Source organism: Syzygium oleosum, unplaced genomic scaffold (assembly GCF_021117445.2).
Source record: "Syzygium oleosum isolate NSW1041296 unplaced genomic scaffold, Sole_v2.1 Sole_v2.37, whole genome shotgun sequence".
Lineage (NCBI taxonomy): Eukaryota > Viridiplantae > Streptophyta > Magnoliopsida > Myrtales > Myrtaceae > Syzygium > Syzygium oleosum.
This window is the reverse complement of record NW_026607521.1, coordinates 214906-237701: the sequence shown is the minus strand read 5'-3', so window position 1 is coordinate 237701 and position 22796 is coordinate 214906. Positions and strand designations below refer to the sequence as shown.

Below are 22796 nucleotides of genomic sequence, written 5' to 3'. Positions count from 1 at the left end.
CAGAATAGCAATGCATATCGTTTTCTTGTTCACAAGTCAGAGATCCCAGATATACATGTTAATACGATTATTGAATCAAGGGACGCTTCGTTCTTTGAAAATATATTTCCGTATAATATAGTATATGAGCCAATTGATAATAATAAGAGGCCTCGAGATACTATATCTAGAAGTGATCCAATGGAGGATGAACCTAGACGTAGTAAAAGACAAAGGACTTCCACGTCTTTTGGACCTGATTTCTTAACGTATCTGTTAGAGAATGAGCCTCGGACATTCAAAGAAGCTGTGACATCGCCAGAAGCCCCGTTCTGGAAAGAAGCTATCAATAGTGAAGTTGAATCCATCTTGTCAAACCATACATGGGAATTGGTTAACCTTCCTCCTGGTAATAAACCACTACAATGTAAGTGGATTTTCAAGAGGAAAATGAAAGCGGATGGTACTATTGATAAATATAAGGCTAGGCTTGTAGTAAAAGGATACAAGCAACGAGAAGGTCTTGATTATTTTGATACTTATTCACCTGTTACTAGAATTATATCTATAAGGATGCTAATTGCCATAGCAGCGGTGTATAAGCTTGAAATCCATCAAATGGATGTGAAAACGGCTTTCTTAAACGGGGATTTGGAAGAAGAAATATATTTGGAACAACCTGAAGGGTTCATTATTCCAGGACAAGAGAAGAAAGTATGTCGGCTTATCAAGTCACTCTATGGATTGAAACAAGCACCAAAACAATGGCATGCTAAATTCGACCAAGTCATGTTGTCGAATGGTTTTAAGATTAATGAGTGTGATAAATGTGTATATGTTAAGAACACTCATAATGGTTTTGCCATTTTGTGCTTATATGTAGATGACATGCTTATAATGGGCAGCGATAGTGAGGTTGTTAAGGCGACCAAACGCATGCTCACAAGTAAATTTCATATGAAAGATATGGGGGTTGCAGATGTTATTTTAGGAGTCAAAATCCATAAGACATATGGAGGATTAGCTCTATCACAATCCCATTATATTGAGACGATTCTTGGAAAATGCAAGAATCTAGATATTGTACCAGTAAAGACTTCGATAGATGTTAATTTACATCTTTCAAAGAATACTGGTCAAAGTAAGGCTCAAAATGAGTATGCTAGTATACTAGGCAGTCTAATGTATGTCATGACTTGTACTAGGCTGGACATAGCTTATGCTGTGAGCAAGCTAAGTCGATTTACAGTTAGTCCAAATGAAAATCATTGGAAAGCTATGAAACATTTATTGGGCTACTTAAAGCATACTCAAGATTATGCTTTGCATTACACGTAATATCCAGCGGTACTTGAAGGATATTGTGATGCAAATTGGATAACCTGCACTAAAGACACAAAATCGACAAGTGGATATGTATTCACACTTGGTGGGGCGGCAGTGTCTTGGAAATCATCCAAACAAACTTGTATTGCTAGATCCACTATGGAATCAGAATTTATTGCTTTGGATAAAGCCGGTGAAGAAGCAGAGTGGCTTCGAAATTTCTTGGAAGATATTCCTAATTGGCCTAAACCAGTGCCCGCTGTTTGTATACATTGTGATAGTCAAGCGGCAATAGGAAGAGCAAGGAATGTCATGTATAACGGTAAGTCTCGACACATACGTCGAAGACATGACACGGTAAGACAACTTCTTTCTAGTGGAATTATCACCATTGATTATGTGAAGTCAAAAGATAATGTTGCGGATCCATTGACAAAAGGCCTAACTAGAGAGATGGTTGCGAAAACATCAAGGGGAATGGGTTTAAGGCTTATAAACAAGTCATCATAGCGGAAACCCTACCTAGTTGACTGGAGATCCCAAGACCTAGGTTCAAAGGGACAACTAAGTTATGAAGATAGTGTAAAGTACTGTCAAATTGTTTACTCATTCCCGGATGAAGACAGTACTAATATGTGAAGGTTAAGCAAAAGCTTTTAATGATTCTGAATTGAGTATGTGATATACTATATGTTCAGAAATCACCTATGTGAGTGTGAAGTGAGGGCCGCTTCTGTGAGAATTGTAAAGGCCGAATTCTTTAAAACACTCATGAGACCAGGCGGTGTTCATGGCCAAAACGAACACAACAGTGAGAACCAATTTTGTTCGAGAAACAGTTGTGTGATTTCTATTGTCTAGGCTTACACCAAAGGTCGACAGTTCAAAGACATCAAGTCTACTGATTGATTGAATAAGTCCGATAGGTTTCACTAAGGAAAGTTCAAAGTCTCAGACTACTTATCCTGATGCAACGTTTTCTCATGGAATAATCGCACTTTGCATCTCATGCATACACGAAGAGTCATGATATCAGAACTTTTCATTCATGTGGGGGATTGTTGGGATTTTGGCATCCAAATCCCATAAAATTGAATGAAAAGTATGTGGATGAAAGTGTCCCACATTGAATAGAAGAGAGATGGGAGATGGGTTCAAATAGTTGAGCCTCACAAATGGGTTTGGGCCCCAAGGGGTACCCCACTTTTGTGGAAGGGAGAGGACCTACGCCAAGCTAGGTCGGTTCCCCCCCGCGCGCGCGCCGCCTCCGCCGTCCGTCCGGCCAGTTTGGTTCCGGGTCCATTCTTTATCGGTTTTTTATTTTTTCCGAACAGACACGTTGTTAGAAATTAATTAATTATTTATTTTTTGGACAAACAAACATGTCTGTTCGTGAGGTTCGGTTCGCCCGAACGAAAACCGAAGCCCTTCGCGACTGTTCACGAATCGAACCGGTTCAAGTGAATCTTCGCTACTGTTCACGAAAAGCGAGTCTTCATTACTCGCAACTCTTCATTTTCGCCACTTTATATGACCGAACAGTTTAGTTCGGAAAAGAGTGACACTTCGTAGCATTCATATTCCCGCGAGACATTTTTCCCGACGCACTCTAGACATTCTTCACTTCATCATTTTGTGCGATTATTCTGCGAAATTGCGTTCGAAGGGGTCCTCCGAATACGTACTGCTTCGGAGGAACGAGATCCGTTCTATCCTGGAAGATGATTGTCCAATATCCTTGGGTACTGATTGAGGGGCCAAATTCATCTTAAGGACACGACGTTACTTCGTTGGGCTCGGATCAACATTCTGTTTATTTATTTGTACTGCTTTCAGGTTAGTTTTCCTAACGTTTGGTTTTAATTTCTTGTGTACGAACTTAGCCGATTACATCTCCACCCTGCTTGGAACGGCAAATACTTGCTCGGACTTGTCCGATAAACAACAGCCATTGATCCTATAATACTCATAAATTTGAATTACTTGCCCTCGAGCCCAACTCTAAGGTCCAGTCAAAATTTTCTGGGAATTAGCGCATATTGGCCGGAGCTTTCCCTTCCATTTGCCATCTCTTGATCCCACGCTTATCGTGCTACGTGGGATGGTGTTGGAGCATGTCGTCTCCTTGTCAGACCTTGTACCCAAAGATGTCCTGTGTAAGAAGAAAAGACATGTTATCTTATGCCAAAGCGAATGAAGTTTTAGGAACGAAGTACATCCTTTTGTTGTGCTTCGGTGTCTCGTTTGAAAGGTCCCGACATTTGGTGCTCCACAGTCCGTTCCACAACCATCTTTTAGATCGAGCACTCCTCGCAGATGAGGAAAAACTATGTCAGTCGCTTGCAAGGAATCGACTAGGATTGGAATGAGATACACCCTTTTTATGCCCCTTCATGCTTTTACTTTGTCATCACATTGACACCTTGTTTTTCCTCGCTGCAACTTGCAAGTGCCAAAAGGCAATGGTGTCAAAAACATGATTAAGAATGGGGGAGACCAGGAACGATACTCCCTTTTCATTTGGATGTGAACATGCCCACCCATTCGTGATTGTCACTTTTTGCAAACCCCTGCGGGAATTAAAAATCATGTTAGTTCGTAAGTGAGTTGATCCAACTTGGAACGAATACGTCCTTTATTTTCTATCGCGATGAAGGGTGCTTGATTCTTTGCAACTGTTAGCCCCCATGAACTTGCTCGAGGTTAACTTGGGACAGTATGGCTTGGAGTTGGCTATGTCTCCTTAAATCGTGACCTGTTATAACCTCAGTTATCCATAGCTCAGGTTACTATTGCCGAGAAATTTATGATGAACTCATACATGTGGGACCGGTTGTGGAGTGGTATAACCTAATTTGGACCAGCGGTATTAGCAAACACAATTTTATTGACAGACTCGTTTGTAGAAATAGACTACCAACAGGAGAGATTGTCGACCAATGGATGACTTTAGTTGATATTCAATGTAACTTCTCTAGACCTGGTATAGAAGACAGAACACACTTATTCTTCCAGTGTGAGTGGACAGGCAGCAAATGGCGCAGTATTCTTGCACAACATGTGATTAGGCGTCCTAAGTACCATTTTTTGGAACGCCCGCCGGTGAAAAGGTCAGCTGACACCCTCTTAGAAAGAGCCAAATTTGCTAAGCTACACTTAGAATCGGTGTACAAGCCATATACTATTGGAAAATAAACTCGATCATCACGGTACCTAGCTCGTAGCTTTTCGTGTTGGTATAAGTTAGGCCAAGATTTGACCGCGTTTGTTGTGAGCAAGAAGGATCAAGTTCCATGTCCACCCAAAGCTTTCCATCCAGGTAAGTGAAAACTTTGGGCGCGAAGTTAGATCGATCATTTTGGTACTCTTGAATTCGGTTGGTTGATGCTTACTTATTTAGTTTAAATTTTTAAAGTTGAATTTATATGAATTTCAAGCGTAACGTGATGAGTTAACTGCTGGCTTGAATTAAAGAGTTTGATATATGCTTGGGGTATGTTTAAATAATTAGCAAAACAGTTGGTTGCATCTTGGATGGAGAAAAAAGGATAAATTGAACTAAACCTAAAGGTGGCATAAAGTGCAGGCATTTAGAGGGTGAGGTCCATTGGGCAATAACTACATGACACTACATTAGTTTGGCTAATGAAAACGGGATTAGACAGAAGGGGTTGCGAAAACGAAGTGGTGGATATAGTTAGGGTTGTTTATATATTAGGCTAAAAAATATAAGAGTGAGGTCGGAGATCATGATAAGGATTAGGCATCGAGTGAGCTTATCATCATAGGAAGATGCTTCCATGGAGTTTTCTACATAATTTTAATATCTTGGGTGTGAATCGAAAGTATCCGTCTTTAAATATCATAGACCTGCCAGAACTTATGTAGTTGTTCAAATGTGTTTTAGGGAAGTCGATGGTTTTGGCTGATTTTGACTCTATGGCCGTGGAATTTGTGACTTTCCTTGATGCGTCACTCTGGTCACTCTGCTCAACAAACTCTCACTTACTTCGGTGTACTCTCTCTCTCTCTCTCTCTTCTCCTCCTTTTCGCCTCCTGCGCGAGGCCTGTCGCTTCTTGTTTGTCTTCTCTTCTCGCCGACTCTCTCTCTCTCTCTCTCTCTCCTTTCTTTTACTTCTTTCTTTTCCTTTCTTTCTTTCTTTCTTTCTTTTCCTTTTTGACTCTAGTGTCCTTTCTCAATCATTTCAAACTCCACTTCCCGAGAAAATATTAGGTGGTCCCGGACCGCCAAGTCAGCGTGGTCCCCGACCACTCACGAGGCGCCACGTGGTCCACGTGGCGCCGGTGGGACCGGCGGGCCGGGACTCCTTTTTTGCCCATAAAAAATTAAACTTTTCTCTCCTTTAGCCTGCACTCCTCCTCTGCATGCAGAAACCTACGCCCCCTGTCCTTTCCAGCTCTTCCTTCTTCTCTCTCTTCATTAATGGCGCCTCACCTTCCTTCTCTCTCCTTCTCTATCTCCTGCGCTTCTCTTCTTCTCGATGAAGCCCCACATTCTCTCCGTTATTTCAAAAATCTCTCCCGCCCGAGAGCGATTCGCCCGCCCCCTCGCCCGCCGGTCCCGACCTTCGCCTTCGCCTCCGCCAGCCCGCCCCGTGGCCTCCGCCCGCCTGTTCCGACCTCCGCCGTCGCCTCCGCCTGCTCGCCCCGTGGCCTCCGCCCACCCAAGAGCAACCCGCCCGCCGGTCCCGACCTCCGCCGTCGCCTCCTCCTGCCCAAGAGCAGCTGGGTCCCGAGCTCTGACCGTCGTCTCCTCCGCCGCCAAACCCAGCTCGGTGCTCCTCCCCAACGGCCGTGGATGGGGGAGCGGTGGTGGTCTCTTCTCCGCCGATTTCGTCGGCCTCTGCTATAAGTCCAAGCGGGCCAGGCGTCGGCTCGGCGTCTCCCGCTCCAGGGGCCTCCCGCGCCTACTCTTAGCCGGCAAGCCCGCGCCGCCTTCCGCGGTGAAGGCGTGCTCCATCTCGAGCGGACCGGCCATTCGTCGTCTCCCCGCGGCGAGCCGCCTCGTCAGTCCGGGGACAAGCTTCAGGTGACGTCCGTGTCTCTCGGCTTCCCTTCGAGCGTCTTGTTTGTCGCGTGGAGTCTTGTTTTTTTTTTCCTTCGTATTCGTCTTCGTATTCGTGCTTTTGTTGCGGAAGTGGTGCTTGGAGGGGTAAGAGTGGGTAAGAGTGATCGGGAGTTTGTGAAGGTGGTAAAGGACGTCGCCTTGGAAATGGAAGTGCCAGCGGATACACTAGGAGAGCTTGTTTCCAATGTTCCTATTTTATCGGAGATGGATGCTCAGTAAGCTTCAGAGCTAGAGCAATTTCAGAATAGTTGGTAGTTAAGGTTTGGAAGAGGATCAGGGCTGACTGTGGTCTTCATTTCTTTCCCTCTTTTTTTTTTTTAGCACCGAACAGTTTGGGTCAGTGGCAATAATTTTGGATCTTGAAAATCTCGTTTGCAATCTTGGATTGTGGCGTTTCTGCAGACCTACTTCGGATGCTTATGAGACTTCTCTGGGTTGCTGCTTAAATTGCAGTGTTCAGTTGATGTAGAGAATAACCAGTGTTCGTCATGGGTTACAAACGAGTGCACTGTCCCCTGGTCCCTTTAGATGAACAAATGGGATGAAACAGCTCGCGTGCCTTGATATGCTTTCACTTCTTTTTCTTGAAGCAGTTAATGAGGAACCATTTAGGAGTTAGAATTGTGATGTTGCTGCTGGTTTCATATGTTCTTCTAAAATGTACTACACGAGACTGATCACCTGTGGCTTATACATCATTCTAAGTCAGGAAGTTAATGTTCATTTTGAGTATGGAAGAGTGCATATACCCGTGAATGATCATCAGTGATGCCAAAAATTTCTAGATGAAGGCACCTTTATTTCTTGCTTCAAGTGTGAGCATGGCTATTTGAGGTTCGATGGTGTTTCGAGCTCTTTTGAGGTTTTTCGATGTGTCTGTCTTTAGTTTTGGATTATAGGTCCTAGCTTTTAATTGTCTTGGAAAAGACCAAGGCCTTAGCGATCTGATAGAGCATATTAGTTTCGTTTTGATGCCGCAGTCTCGCGGACGTGGAGTTAGGAGGATTGGGATTGTGGTTAGGTTTTTTTATTCGAGCTGCTCTGTTCTTTCTTAGCTACAAAGGCTCGTTCTTGTTTGGTTCTGTACCTTAGTCAGATGGGCTTGTGCGCCTTATGTGCATAGGCGGCTTGGATGCTATGAGGTGATTTTGTTTTGTCGTTGGTAAGAGGAGATTTCCATGGTCAATTGCGTATTTCATCATTCTAGGATTGTTTGGTCGGAGGATATTTGTATATTTCCAGAAGGCAAAGGCTGCACTAGATCAATTAGGGAATAAGGAATTTCCAGAGCCCGAGAAGAATGAGGGCGAGGAGGAGGGTGAACATGATGAAGAGGAAGAGGAAGTAATTACGGAAGAGCTATGTTCTTTGATGTCATATACCAGAATCCAGATTCTCTTTAAATCTCAGTTTCATTCATTACATTTAAATGGCTTTGGCTTGTTCATTTTGTTTCCTAGAAATGGTGAAACATATTGTTTTAATGAAGTCAGGTTTTAGTTTCAGACTATCATATGCTTTTGTTGCATCCTTGGTTCTATGGTAGTGAAAGTAGGTGAAATGACAGTGAATTAGTGATGTGTAGTGCACGACTGAGATCAGTAATAGGATTTTCTACATTCATTATGCTGTGCAACTGAATGCTTCTTTTTTCATAACTCGTGAAAACGTTTGTCACCCATTATGTTCATCAGATTGAAGATGGAGGTTCAGTTGATTAAGCAACTGCTTTTGCCTTTCTTTGCAATTCATCTTAAAACTCTTCCGAACTTTCGGAAGTTCGTCTGTGTGACTGAAATTCCGTAGTGGAAAATTTGTCAGAGATCTGCCTCTTGTTATTTCTCTCAAGTCCTTGAATATCACGACAAAAAAAAAGTCCTTGAATATAAAATGTTGCATAAGCATCAGTTCACGAAGTTCATTGCCGAATCATTTTTAGTATGACTCATGGAAAAATTGGCACTACAGTAATGAATGACTGCTTTCTACTGTATACAGGATCTGCTGGCTGTATTGATGAAACTAAGAGATGAGAATAACTACTGCCTCTTCTGTGGATGTTGGGTGAGTTAGCATCTTGCAGTGGTTTCATTTGGTTACTGTTCGATTAGATGAGTACATCATATTACATTGTAAGCCAGCAATGTAAGCTAAAATGCTATTTTTAGTAGTCGGGTACTGAATATTAGTAAGATTAACATGGGGTACAATTCTCTTCGGTGTATTTTATGAAATGCTATCCGTTTACGATCTGTCACTTTCCCCTTGGTGCAGTTGTTGGGATGCAACAGAAGTCACTTTACCATTTTCTGGTTCTTCTGGTCACAATCTACCATGAAGGGAAAAACCTTTTGCTGCCATAAGTTATAATTATCTTGGAAAGGAAGGGTCTCTAATATGTCATATCCTTGGATGTTATGATTGAAGCTTGCCTTGGTTGATGTCCTTCTCTGGGATTAGATTGGTGCTGTGATCGTTTCAGACCATTTCATGGTGCAGAAAAGATCCCTCTAGAGAAGTACAATTATACTTTATTAGCTGAAAATTTGAAGATTGATATATTCCACTTGAAATCAGACGATGAAAGGGAAAATTCTGATAGAGGGGTGTGAGAGCAACTAACAGTCCTGATATTCATGTATTTTGGTGTTTGTTTTGTTGTACAGTATATTCTGGTTTTGTTAAACTTAATAAGCCGCTAAGCGTTTATAAAGTACCAATGCTCCCGTGGTTTCTATGTGCTTGGGTTATGGCTCTATTCTCTTTTATGTCCTCCAATGAGTAGAAAAAAGGTGAAGATTTTGTAAGAATTGTCATGTATAACACTTTAGGTGGAGAATTTGTTAAAATCCTGTAAAAGTTGCTTAGGTCTCCTTTGCTTTACATGGTCCAATAGTACGAGGAGGTACGGGGTCATGAAAATAAAGATTCAGACTTTGGTAATGGAGTGAAAAGAAGGTAAGGATGCACGTAGAAAGTGGGAATTGGAAGATATAGGAGCAGGTGAGGAGGAGGAGAGGGTAAAATTTGTATGATGTGCTCACTCAAAAGGAAAGAAGTATTCAACAGTAGGTTGTTTAGTTCTTAACTGCACTCAAGCTTTTCCAAGAGCTTGTTTTTCACTCTTAACCTGGCTATTGGTTGCTGAGATTGACATATATTTAATTTCTGGCAGTGGTATTGGTTGAGATTGAATTTTATTGGTGATGTTTCATTAGCATATGTTCATTCTCGGACGTTTGTCATCTTTCCAATATTGTGAGATTAGAATACAATCCATTTCCGATCATCTCTTTTAGCTGCTTATGTTGCAATAAAGCATCATGATAATGCGATAAATATCATGTGCAGCTATGTCATGGGAATTGGTGAAGAGAAACTGACTGTGGCACTACCATAATTACCTTTGAGGTACTTCCAATCTTGGCATGTCATTGTTGTACTCATTGTTCTTCTCAAAATCATCTGTTTGGTGTGACCCGGGTGGAGCATTCTTCCCCACTTTCCTTCCCTCTTCCTATTTATTTTTCAATATGATTCATGAGTTAGAATGAAGAGCAGACTGAGGAATACTTGCATTAAGTCCGGGGCCTAAAAAGCTAATGTCTAGCAGCATCTGTTTTTATGTCTAGATCACGTACAAGAATGCTATTGTTTTCTGATATATTTTTGGAAGTTTATTGGCTTGATTATCACCTGATTTAAACAACATTGCTTATCATTGTACCCGCTTGTGGTGTTCTCTTCTCATCTTATAATTCTTTTTGTGGATAATTTGTTACTTCAGATGTGATCATTATGTTTTGATTTGTCATATCTCAGGAATACCTGGTTGTGCTAAGTCGGCCCTGTGCGAGGATCTATCGAGTGCCCCAGGTTCCATCTCTCTCCGATTCGCTCACGATTAGTTAGTTAATTCGCAAGTGTAAGGTTATCCGATGGCTGAGTCGGAGGTAATCTTTAACTCATACTATGTGAAACATATTTGCTGGATGTTCTTTTGCTTGTGAAAGCACTACATTAAATACTTTTTGTTCTTTGCTTGCAGCATGAAATAGCACATGTTACCCGTGACTTGGAAAAAGATTTTGAGTTTATGGTAGGAATGGTTTTTACAAGTGAACTTGAAGCATATCATAAATATGTAGCCTATGCTATAGGTAAAGGATTTGGAGTGAGGAAGTCTAAGACTAGAAAAAACGACAAAGGAGAAATAACTCGACGCACTTTTGTGTGTAATTGTGAGGGTTATTCTGCCAAGTCGTCTGAACAAGAAAGAAAATATGAAAGACTTGAAGTGAGATGTGGCTGTCCTGCATTTATCAGATTTAAGATTGAGAATGGTATTTATGAAGTCATAGAGTATGTTCCTGAGCATAATCATGGATTTATACCTGAACATCAAAGGCACTTGATAAGATGTGGAAGAATGATTTCTGATACTTGCAAGGGTGTTTTGGTGGACATGGCTAAGGCTGGTATTGGAGGGACCATGGCATATAAACTCTTGGCAAATGAAGCAGGAGGAAGCCAAAACTTGGGTTTCATCCTACGTGATTGTCAAAATTTTTTGCAAAGTGAAAGATTGACTCATATAAGTGGCGGAGATTGTCAAAGTCTTCTGAATCATTTTCATTGCATGCAAATGCAAAATCCTATGTTTTTCTATGCACAACAGGTAGATCAAGATGGTAGATTGACAAATCTATTTTGGAGAGATAGTTTGTCTAAATTTGATTATGATTGTTTCGGTGATGTGGTGGTTTTTGATACCACGTATCGTACTAACAAGTATAATATGATATGTGCACCTTTTGTTGGAATTAATCATCATTGGAAGAATACTTTGTTTGGCTGTGCATTTTTGTTGGATGAGACCGCAAATTCATTTATTTGGTTATTTGAGATGTTTTTGAAGTCTATGGAAAATAAGGCTCCAAAAACCATTTTCACCGATCAAGACGCAGCTATGGCAAAAGCCATTCGAACGGTGTTTCCGAATACTCAACACCGTTTATGCACATGGCACATTGGGAAAAATGCCAATCAAAACATTCCATATCTTTACCACAAGTCAGAGTTCAAGGATAAATATTTCTCAAAACTTATGTATAAGTGCAAATCAGAGGATGAATTTGAATGTACTTGGAGGAAAATGGAAGAGGAGTGGGGTACTGAGAATAACAGTTGGCTTCAGAGGTTATACGGCCTTAGACATAAATGGAGTTCGGCTTTTGGTCGTGAAATTTTTTCTTGTGGAATAAGATCAACTCAAAGGAGTGAGAGTACTAACAATGTCTTCCAAAAAATGTCAACTAAGACATTGACCCTTGTAGAATTTGTTCACCACTATGAAGAACAGTTGAAACATATGAGAGAAATTCAAGGTCAAGATGATTATAAATCTCGTGGGGCACCCAAATCGCAGCTTGCGGATAACAGGATAGTGAAGCATGCCGGTTTGGTGTATACTCGTACCATTTTTCATAGGTTTCATGAAGAATTTCTTCAAGGTGTCTCCGAACTTGTTTCAAGTGAAGCTTTTGATGGGGTAATTTTGCACTACACTCTCGTACGTGAGGGGATTACAGGTGAACATGTTGTCAAATTTAACCCTGTTGACTTTTCGGTTTCTTGTACGTGCAAACTATTTGAATCAAATGGGTGGTTGTGTCGCCATGCTTTGCACGTGTTGAATAGGAATATATCGGTTTCAGCCATTCCATCTTCCTATATATTGAAAAGATGGAGTAAGGGTGCAAAGCAAGGGTGTGTGAATGATGAATCTCGTGAAATGTCATCGGGTCTTTCTACATTTAATCGATTTTCCACGTTAATGCGAAATTCTTTTGAAGTGATGAGTTTGGGAGCCCAAGATGAAAATACTATGAGGATAGCGAAGAAGAACTTGGATGTAACAGTGGCTGAAATTTCAGCATACAACTCAAGTCTTGTTTTGATAGATGATGCTAGTGATGATGATAATGATGAGACTTCTTTGCCTGAGATGCCGACATTGGACCCCCTTCGAAAGAAAGGAAAGGGAACTACTTATGGAAGGCTTAAAAGCTCAAGTGAGAAAAAGAAGAAAAAATCTAAGAAAGGAACATCCTCAATGCTAATAGAAAGTCGAGGTGAGCTGAGCAATGTAGAGTTCTAGCTAATGTATTTAGTTTATTTTTATACTTGTGATACATGATGGCAATTAATATATTGCTTATTTTACAATGTAGAGTTGGTTGTCCAAGCAACGGAGGATGTGACTAATTTACCAGATTATTCAAGATATTCAAATCAGACTCAAAATACCTTGCGTCCTACCAACATTGGTGGTCCTATAATAAATCTCAATCTCCATAATCAGGTGTTTCCCTTTGACTTCAACATTTATATTTACATTCTACTAATTGGTTAAATTTTTTTATATAAATGCAACCACCATATGTTATGTCGACAGGGATTATGAATGGATTTTCCTCGTTCACTAGTCAGGTATTTAGAAGTTTGGATTACTATATTGGCTGAAATTTGTTGCAAATTCTAAGGTTTATTGTTAGTGGTGTATCGTTTATAGATGTTGGAGTAGCAAAATAGATCCCGTGGCTGCATTTTGTTACATTCTACTAATGAGATCATTTTTTTGTGTAGATGCAACCACCATATATCATGCCGCCAGGGGGTGTAAATGGATTTTCCCCATTCACTAGTCAGGTACCTATTATGAAAATCATTTTAGATCCTGGTGTTGTTTCATTTTAGTAAACTATTCTAATACTTCTTGATAACGGTTTTTTGTCAATAGATGTTGGCGTACCATAATAGATCCCATGGAAATATTTTGAGTCAGGTACAAGTTGCATGACTTTTTTTGACGTAGGATTATTTGAGATAATATTTATGCAGGCACATTGTTTAGCATACTGCCTTTTTTCAATGTATTATTTATACCTTTGTACAGGGGCCATCAAATTTTTTTCCACATCCTAGGATGAATGGATTGAACGATTTTGAAGGCATAGACAATGCACGGTCGCCTCATAATTCGTCGGAAGGTGGAAAATAGCATAATGGAATATAGCATCTATATGTTCCACAAGTGGTAGCGCCGCGTATCAAAGATCCTTAGCTTTGGGGACGACATAGTGGTAGTAGATACAACTTGCTCTTTTTATGTGTATATGCCTTTTTCCATCTTCACTTATTTATCACGAGCAGGAGGTCTCCAAGTTAATGAAATCGCCACTATGTAGTTGATCTATTGCAGGTAATGGCAACCAGAAGTCTCAATGTAGACTTCGCAAAGCTTTAACATTTTTAGGCTGATTCCATTAGTCAAAGCCAAAGGTTAAGACATGATAGGTTCATCAACTTTGTTATCTTTGTCAGCAATTTGTTGGGACCAGTGGTTTCCTGAGGCAGCTCTAGCATTTTGCGTTAATCTTTTGATATATATGAGTTGAGATATGAGATAATTAGTTCGAGTAGAATGGGGCATTCACATGTTTAGATACATTCTTTGCTGATTATGCTACTCATCATCTGGTCATTGATTCTATTAGCTTATCAAAAGATGCATGCTTGTGTCATATGATGTTTCATTCGACCTGATTCTTCAAACTTGGATCTTTATTTCAGGTAGTCTATAGCGATGTCTATATGCTTGTGGCATGAAATGGATGGTGATCGGGAAGCTTCCTTACTGCGTCAAAACCGCAATCGCAGGCTTTTGTGACGGTTGGATCGAGGGCCAGATAATCCACAACCTAAGATGGTCATTGGAGACGTGGAGGACCAAATTGAGACTCTAATGCGAGTTATGTGAAGTCGACCGTATGAAGCATTGTCTTAGCTTAGATTTTTTTGCTTCTTTTTCACTCACATTTTCTCTAGTATAGCGTTTCTCCGACTCCATGTCGATCTATTGAGTTGATATCGATTTTGGCACATCATTTTGATCTTAGCAGTGTTAAGGAAAACAGAAGCTATAGAAAGGCTCAGAATTAAGTTTGTGAAATTATTTGAAACAAGCAGACCTTTTGACATTAAGTCTACAAGAATTCTTTTTGCATCTTTATAGCCATTTACTCTCTCTCTCTCTCTCTCTCTCTAAGCTTACTGATTACTGTAAAATCTCATGCGGAAAATTTCAAAAATTCGTTTGGGGCAAATGATAAGTCCAAATTAAGATCCGTGAAATTTCACGGCTCCACGACACCCTAAACTACCAATTCTATAAAAATGCGCAACTCAACGACTCAAAAATCGGACTTCACGGCGAAATATGGCATGAAGGCTGCTTGATGTATACTGTTCATTTTGCGTAGAAAACTTCAAAAATTCGTTTCGGGCAAACGATAAGTCCAAATCAAGATCCGTACAATTTCACGGCTCCACGACACCCTAAACTACCAATTCTACAAAAATGCGCAGCTCAACGACTCAAAAATCGGACTTTACGGCGAAATATGGCCTGAAGGTTGCCGGACGTGTACTGTTCACTTCTCGCGGAAAACTTCAAAAATTTGTTTCGGGCAAACAGTAAGTCCAAATCAAGATCCGTAAAATCCCACGGCTCCACGACACCCTAAACTACCAATTCTACAAAAATACGATCGGACTTCGCGGCGAAATATGGCCTGAAAGTTGCCGGACATGTACTGTTCACTTTGCGCGGAAAACTTAAAAAATTCGTTTCGGGCAAATGGTAAGTCCAAATCAAGATCCGTAAAATCCCACAGCTCCACGACACCCTAAACTACCAATTCTACAAAAATACTATCGGACTTCGCAGCGAAATATGGCCTGAAGGCTGACAGACATGTACTGTTCACTTTGCGCGGAAAACTTAAAAAATTCGTTTCGGGCAAACGGTAAGTCCAAATCAAAATCCGTAAAATCCCACAGCTCCACGACACCCTAAACTACCAATTCTACAAAAATACGATCGGACTTCGCGGCGAAATATGGCCTGAAGGCTGCCGGACGTGTGCTGTTCACTTTGCGCGGAAAACTTAAAAAATTCGTTTCGGGCAAATGGTAAGTCCAAATCAAGATCCGTAAAATCCCACGACTCCACGACACCCTAAACTACCAATTCTACAAAAATACGATCGGACTTCGTGGCGAAATATGGCCTGAAGGCTGCCGGACGTGTACTGTTCACTTTGCGCGGAAAACTTAAAAAATTCGTTTCGGGCAAACGGTAAGTCCAAATCAAGATCCGTAAAATCCCACGGCTCCACGACACCCTAATCTACCAATTCTACAAAAATACGCACCTCAATGACTCAAAAATCGGACTTCGCGGCGAAATATGGCCTGAAGGCTGCTGGATGTGTACTGTTCACTTCGCGCGTAAAACTTTAAAAATTCGTTTCGGCCAAACGGTAAGTCCAAATCAAGATCCATAAAATTCTACGGCTCCACGACACCCTAAACTACCAATTGTACAAAAATGCTCAGCTCAACGGCTCACAAATCAGATTTCGCAGTGAAATATGGCCTGAAGGCTACCAGACGTGCACTGTTCACTTCGCGCGAAAAACTTGAAAAATTTGTTTTGGGTAAACGGTAAGTCCAAATCAAAATTGGTAAAATCCCTCGGCTCCACGACACCCTAAACTACCAATTCTATCAAAATGTGCAACTCAACGACTCAAAAATCGAACTTCGCAGCGAAGAATTTCCCAAAATTCTGAATTTATACCCTAAATCTGAAAACTTCTCCGATTGGATGAACAAAGAGCGCAAGTTGCTTACCAAGCGTTGAAATACGAAATCGAATTGGCTAAGCAAGATTCGTCTGGCGCGAAACCTCTTTTCCCTTCTCCTCCTTTCCCTTTTTTCCTCTTCCCTTTTCTGATTCTATTCTCGGCAAGGAGCTCTCAGTCTCTTTTTAACTTAACCGAGCCACCGTAGTGGCTTTTGACTTTTCGACCTTTTTTTTTAAAAAAAATACCCAAATATTACATCAAGACAGGCTACAACCAACGTCACCAAGTCTGAATACTGAATAGATCCACAATCTGAAACTGAAGAACCCGATTGTGGAATTATACCGAAGACAAAGATTGAAGTGTATTTTGCAGACCTACTCCACAAAGTTAATATTAATCGAAGATCTCGACAGTACATTCATTCACAATATCAAAATGGTAAATCTATCAAAAGTATGTGAGTATTACATATTTGGGGAACCACCAACAATTAAGCCCAACCAAAAGAATAATTATACAACGTCGAAAAACAAGAAAATCGATATTATCCGCATCAAACCACTCTTCGAAAAGCCTGCATTTTGTGAAGCTTCAGTCATTGTCCATCAGTCTTGGCATGTCTAGTAAATCTACCTCAAATTAGGCTCAGTTCATACTTGCTTGCCATTGTAATGTATCTCACCTAGGGAAGAGCCTGGTAGCCGGTCTTCTCAATAATCTTTAGGTACCGCACCTAAAACAACATCAAAGATCAGAAATAAAACGGAATGAATATACTGAATAGATCCACTTGTTAAATGAACCGTTATCATCATTCCTGGTCCAAGCCGGCCCTTCCTTGTAACTTTTGACTCGTTCATGGGCAAAACACCAACCTAAATATACAGAAAACAGAGCACAAGCAGATTCATTACAATTATTGCATCGTAACTACTGTTCTATGTCAACCGTAACCTTCCCTCATCTTATATCGGTGGATGATTAGGCAAATACATATACTAATTAAGTAAATAAAGTCATTATCTCAATCCAATTGGCAAAGCGAACTCTCTCATCATTGGTTACACTTGCAAGCCTGAATTACACTTTAATGCAAGCCTAAATTACACTTCAACTATCTATGCCTGGTCATGATGACCATCCAAATCCATGTAACTAATGCCACACAGAATATTAAAGAACAAAATAAAATAAATAAGGACATATGTAGAAGAATAAGATGAGCCAATTTTGTTTGATGTTCGAAAACCTCAAACGACACCTGATCCCCATATAGAGTAGAAGGCGAAAAGGAGAATAAGGCAAAGCAGGTTTTATAATAATCAAAATAGTGTCATCTATATCATTTGCATGACAAAATAATTATTGTGGATTTCTCTGTTGATCTTGTGTGAAAGTAGTAAAGCAGAGCACTCGAACCATATAGAGTATAATGTAGTGTGCCGGCTAGCATATAATGCGCTGTGTTTCTCACATAGCCCATCCAAATTTAAGTGACTAGAAATGTGCCCGAGAAAAGATTGCCACACACCACTATTATGTAGATTCTTAATCTTAAATGATAAATACCAGTTCAATTAGTTCTTACAAGTAAAATGAGCTTACTCCATATTTAATTTGAAGTCAAGGCTCCTCCTAACAATAATTTAATAGAAGCATACATAATGGTTTCTATTAGTGTTTGAGGATGACCTGAATAAAAGCAATGCTGGTCCATCCCAAGCCTCCATCTGACCCTTGTAGTACTCATAAAAGTCAACCACCTTGAGACAGACCAAACATAAGCAAAGCCCATTACAAGACAAGCAACAGGTCTGATTTTATAAGATATATGCACAAAGTGAGGAGTAAAGCCTGTCAAACGATAGGTGCTTCAAGTCAAAGGAAAATCACAGAGCTCCCGACAAAAACTCTGATTTTTGTGATACATTCGCAGGTCACAGAGACAAATATTTAGGTCATGCATTCAACAGTCTATCTTATCACTAAAAGCTTCTCATTATGTAGGATTTGATGACCAAATTGCCAGTAATCAACTGCTGGAACAATTCTCAAAAAAGTTCTTCAGCATGTTCTTGTAAGAATACATTTATATGATTTAGTCGTCCTTGCCTCCAATTAATAAATTCCTCATTGCTAACCTGGCTTACTTACCTATTAGTTTCTAATTACATAAAGTGAAAAAGTAGGACATATAATGATTACAAAGCCATTTCCCATCGTGAAAGAATCAATTTGGCTATGATAGATTTTGTTTGGAAATGTACTCTAGCATTGGCACATTTTAGATGATCAATCTTCAGGAATGGAGAAACAATCTAGTGACACTGGAAAATTCCTTTGCAAAACCTAAGAGAACATTTGACAATGATCTTGGCGAAAAATTTGATTGACCAACAGCACATCCAATTAAGCACTAGGTGTGAAAAGAACTGTAAGTGAAGTACCTCAGGGTATTTGATCGATAAAGTAGGATGGTTCTTATATACTTCTGGAACAAGAATCATTAGAGACTCCTCAGGAGCTCGGCCACTTCTTATCAACAACTGAACCAACAAAGAGAATGAGGATTCATGAAGGAAACCAAGAGACTGAAACAGTAGATTGATCATCCATTGGTTTCAATCATAGATAAAAACAGGCAAAAGTATGAAAGAAATAAAGATGCACAGAAAACATGGGGAACTTTTACAACAGAGAATGCATAATTTAGGGTCTTGCTTTATCGGTCATTAGAAGTGATCGTAACGCTCTCCTATCGTGTTCCCCATTGAGCTTTGTAATTCAGCAAAGGTGGTAAACATCAGTCCAGCAAACGAATCTCGCAATCATGGAAGAGAGACAGGACGAAGGAGGTTAAGACACCAAAACCACCAAAGACACATAACAACAATTTTTAAATATTGGCCCTATTTAAGTATTGGCCTGTAGGCTTGCATATACTAATTTCAAATTTTATTTAAGACTTAATTTATTAATCTTAAGCTCAAAATTTGAAAAGATGTGAAAGGTTTCTAAACTAACCAACCACAAATGCACAAAGCTTCAAAAAATGTACAATAATAAATTTTATCTGGAAATATATCTTAAGAAGACAGAGACTAGCTCACTTGATATCAACATGCTTCGATAACCACATCATATAGCAAACAAATTGCACCAGTTTTTTTTTTTTGGGTCATAATTTGTAGTAGATATACATTTCTAGTTTGTGTGCCCAACAGCATAAGCTTTTGGATACATTGCCGTTATCATTGCAGGAGAGTTGTGTCTAGGTTTCACTGTCAAATTAAACTCAACCGCATCATTATGCAGCAATAAAGAGAGGAACACGTAGTTATATATGCCACATTAGATGACCACACAAAAAGACTTCGTATCTGGAACATTCTACACATTAATAGAAAAGTTACGCACTCAGTAGCATCCAAAAAAGCACTGACAAAAAGCAACTGATTGACCTAAGTTACACACTCCTTTATATAAAAAAAATCACATTTTCAATTTCTTTCTTAATTATCCAACAAGTTTCATAGCTAATAAAGTGAAAGATAAGATGATGACTCATGAAAGTGTATAAGCATGAAGATAGTGAAGGTTCGAAAAACAAAAATAACCTATGATGAACCACGAGAAAGATGACACGTACTTCTGCTGCACTATCAAGGTTTGCAGAGTCCGACGCTTTGGGATTACCAAAAGGACGGATTTCATTCTCACGACCATGCCAAATAGGGGACTTTAATGAGTTTTCACAAGATTGCATCCGATTCAAGTTGCCCTGCAAACACGTTTGGACTAGCTTAGAGACATTTATGAAGTCCGCAACATGAAAACAGCATAGTACAAAATGGAAGCAGTAGATAACCTGTATGGTGTTGATTTCTCCATTATGACCAAGAAACCTCATTGGCTAAGCAAGAGGCCACCTGGGGCTAGTGTTTGTACTATACCTTCTGTGGTATATAGCGAAAGATGATGCATACATATCATTCTTAAGATCCAAGTAAAATAAACCAAGAACTTCTGACCGAAGCATTCCTTTGTAAACTAGCATTTGATTCGAGAGAGAACAAACATAGGGCTCATTTCCCCAGTTTTCCGTACTTGCGGCCTTTTCAATCAATTTCCGGCAATGTATAGTTCTCATTCAATGTCATCAACACTGTCTTCTTTTACAACTCTCACAAATACCTGCTGTATGTCAGGCATGGTTTCTTTTGCATAGAAACCAACTACGGATGAGTCTACAGGGACAGGCCTCCATCCAAGCACCTCAAGACCTTCTTGTCTGAAGATATTTACAATAACTGTGGAGGGAAAAGGCAAATCCACCACATCAAACACTAACTTCCATGGTAATTACATGAAATTGTGCAATCAATGCTCACACTTGGAAGCAAAAATACTAAGTCTAACCTCAAATAGCCATGCTCACACTTGAAGCAAGAAATAAAGGTGCCTTCATCTAGAAATTTTTGGCATCACTGATGATCATTCACGGGTATATGCACTCTTCCATACTCAAAATGAACATTAACTTCCTGACTTAGAATGATGTATAAGCCACAGGTGATCAGTCCCGTGTAGTACATTTTAGAAGAACATATGAAACCAGCAGCAACGTCACAATTCTAACTCCTAAATGGTTCCTCATTAACTGCTTCAAGAAAAAGAAGTGAAAGCATATCAAGGCACGCGAACTATTTCATCCCATTTGTTCATCTAAAGGGACCAGGGGACAGTGCACTCGTTTGTAACCCATGACGAACACTGGTTATTCTCTACATCAACTAAACACCGCAATTTAAGCAAAGAACCCGTAGAAGGCTCATAAGCATCCGAAGTAGGTCTCAGAAACTCCACAATCCAAGATTCCAAACGAGATTTTCAAGATCCAAAATTATTGCCACTGACCCAAACCGTTCGGTGCTAAAAAAAAAAAAGAGAGAAAGAAATGAAGACCACAGTCAGCCCTGATCCTCTTCCAAACCTTCACTACCAACTATTCTGAAACTGTTCTAGCTCTGAAGCTTACTGAGCATCCATCTCCGATAAAATAGGAACACTGGAAACAAACTCTCCTAGTGTATCTGCTGACACTTCCATTTCCAAGGCGACTTCCTTTACCACCTTCACAAGCTCCCGATCACTCTTACCCCTCCAAGCACCACTTCCGCAACAAAAGCACGAATACGAAGGAAAAAAAAACGAGACTCCACGCGACAAACAAGACGCTCGAAGGGAAGCCGAGAGACACGGACGTCACCTGAAGCTTGTCCCCGGACTGACGAGGCGGCTCGCCGCGAGGAGACGACAAATGGCCGGCCCGCTCGAGATGGAGCACGCCTTCACCGAAGAAGGCGGCGCGGGCTTGCCGGCTAAGAGCAGGCGCGGGAGGCCCATGGAGCTGGAGATGCCGAGCCGACGCCTGGCCCGCTTGGACTTACAGCAGAGGCCGACGAAATCGGCGGAGAAGAGACCACCACCGCTCCCCCATCCACGGCCGTTGGGGAGGAGCACCGAGCTGGGTTTGGCGGCGGAGGCGACGGCTATCAGAGCTCGGGACCCAGCTGCTCTTGGGCTGGAGGAGGCGACGGCGGAGGTCGGGACCGGCGGGCGGGTTGCTCTTGGGTGGGCGGAGGCCACGGGGCGGGCGGGCGGAGGCGACGGCGGAGGTCGGGACCGGCGGGCGGAGGCCACGGGGCGGGCGGGCGGAGGCGACGGCGGAGGTCGGGACCGGCGGGCGAGGGGGCGGGCGAATCGCTCTCGGGCGGGAGAGATTTTTGAAATAACAGAGAGAATGTGGGGCTTCATCTGAGAAGAGAGCAGCGCCGAGGAGATAGAGAAGGAGAGAGAAGGAAGGTGAGGCCGCCATTAATGAAGAGAGAGAGAAGGAAGAGACTGGAAAGGACAGGGGGCGTAGGTTTCTGCATGCAGAGGAGGAGTGCAGGCTAAAGGAGAGAAAAGTTTAATTTTTTATGGGCAAAAAAGGAGTCCCGGCCCGCCGGTCCCACCGGCGCCACGTGGACCACGTGGCGCCTCGTGAGTGGTTGGGGACCACGCTGACTTGGCGGTCCGGGACCACCTAATATTTTCTCCCACTTCCCCTAATATTACAACCTTTCCACCAAATCAGTATTCACTTTTTGACCGTATTTTAATGTTCACTTTGATTATATTTTCTATTCCCATTGACCATAATTGACTGTTCACTTTGATCGTATGTTCGTATATGTGCTTGATCGGAACTAGCCGACTAAGTGTCTATGACCATGATTGAAGAAGAGCTTTTAATGTCCTAAATTATATTAGGAAATTAAAAGGCAGCACTTCAGCAGTTCAGAAGTTGAAGAAACCAGCTCCAGTTCCCAAGAAGAGTGCAGCTCGACCTCCTCGTCCATCTAGGTCCACATCCCCTGTGGAAGCCCCTGTTTCTTCAACCCTGGCACCTATTCAGGCTGACATCAAGGCTAGCCAAGTCTCTCTCGGTTCAATGTCCGCATATCTTGTTAAGCTTGAAAAGATGATTGTGAGTCTAGACTGCTACAACCCCCTCAAATCATCTCTGCCAGAAAAATCTGATCCTGTTCCTTCTAGCAAACAGTCAAAGCGCACCCGACTTTCGTAGATGTGATTTGGAACCTGATGTTGCGGACTACCTGTTGCAAGAAACTTTCCGGGCT

General features: G+C 41.2%; 2 protein-coding genes across 12 annotated transcripts; one reads left to right on the top strand and one right to left on the bottom strand.

The window, feature by feature from the left end:
• Positions 1-5968: 5968 nt before the first annotated feature.
• On the top strand, positions 5969-14464 carry LOC130135777 (protein FAR1-RELATED SEQUENCE 5-like). Of its 5 annotated transcripts, none has more exons than XR_008815012.1 (9): positions 5969-6355; positions 9746-9805; positions 10217-10347; positions 10443-12528; positions 12628-12758; positions 13043-13105; positions 13197-13241; positions 13353-13658; positions 14030-14464. XR_008815012.1 is itself a non-coding variant. In XM_056305528.1 (7 exons), exons 2-7 carry the CDS (start codon positions 10333-10335, stop codon positions 14063-14065), a joined length of 2376 nt encoding a protein of 791 aa, XP_056161503.1. In that variant the 5' UTR covers positions 8950-9805; positions 10217-10332; the 3' UTR covers positions 14066-14464. The 5 variants fall into 5 exon arrangements, 1 of the variants encoding a protein (XP_056161503.1); XR_008815011.1 differs by having other exon boundaries at positions 5969-6360; XR_008815010.1 differs by lacking the exon at positions 5969-6355 and having other exon boundaries at positions 8948-9805.
• Positions 14465-16503: 2039 nt separating this feature from the next.
• LOC130135797 (ferredoxin-dependent glutamate synthase-like) lies at positions 16504-22188 on the bottom strand. Of its 7 annotated transcripts, none has more exons than XR_008815031.1 (5): positions 19979-20905; positions 19728-19891; positions 18558-18656; positions 17803-17873; positions 16504-16843 (listed from the first exon to the last, which is right to left on the bottom strand). XR_008815031.1 is itself a non-coding variant. In XM_056305561.1 (5 exons), the coding sequence occupies exons 2-5, from the start codon at positions 20018-20020 to the stop codon at positions 16855-16857; spliced, it is 408 nt and encodes a 135-aa protein (XP_056161536.1). In that variant the 5' UTR covers positions 20021-20066; positions 21380-21625; the 3' UTR covers positions 16504-16854. The 7 variants fall into 7 exon arrangements, 4 of the variants coding, with proteins under 4 accessions (XP_056161536.1, XP_056161535.1, XP_056161537.1 ...); XM_056305561.1 differs by lacking the exon at positions 18558-18656 and adding an exon at positions 21380-21625 and having other exon boundaries at positions 16504-16985; positions 19979-20066; XR_008815029.1 differs by having other exon boundaries at positions 18558-19891.
• Positions 22189-22796: the final 608 nt, after the last annotated feature.

Bases quoted from the DNA above. Each gene is read 5' to 3' on its own strand.
- LOC130135777 (XM_056305528.1), top strand. The intron at 12,529-12,627 runs GTGAGCTGAGCA...TTTACAATGTAG, and splicing joins AATGCTAATAGAAAGTCGAG to AGTTGGTTGTCCAAGCAACG. The intron at 12,759-13,042 runs GTGTTTCCCTTT...TTTTTTGTGTAG, and splicing joins ATCTCAATCTCCATAATCAG to ATGCAACCACCATATATCAT.
- LOC130135797 (XM_056305559.1), bottom strand. From the start codon at position 21,927: ATGAAGCCCCACATTCTCTCTGTTATTTCAAAAATCTCTCCCGCCCGA.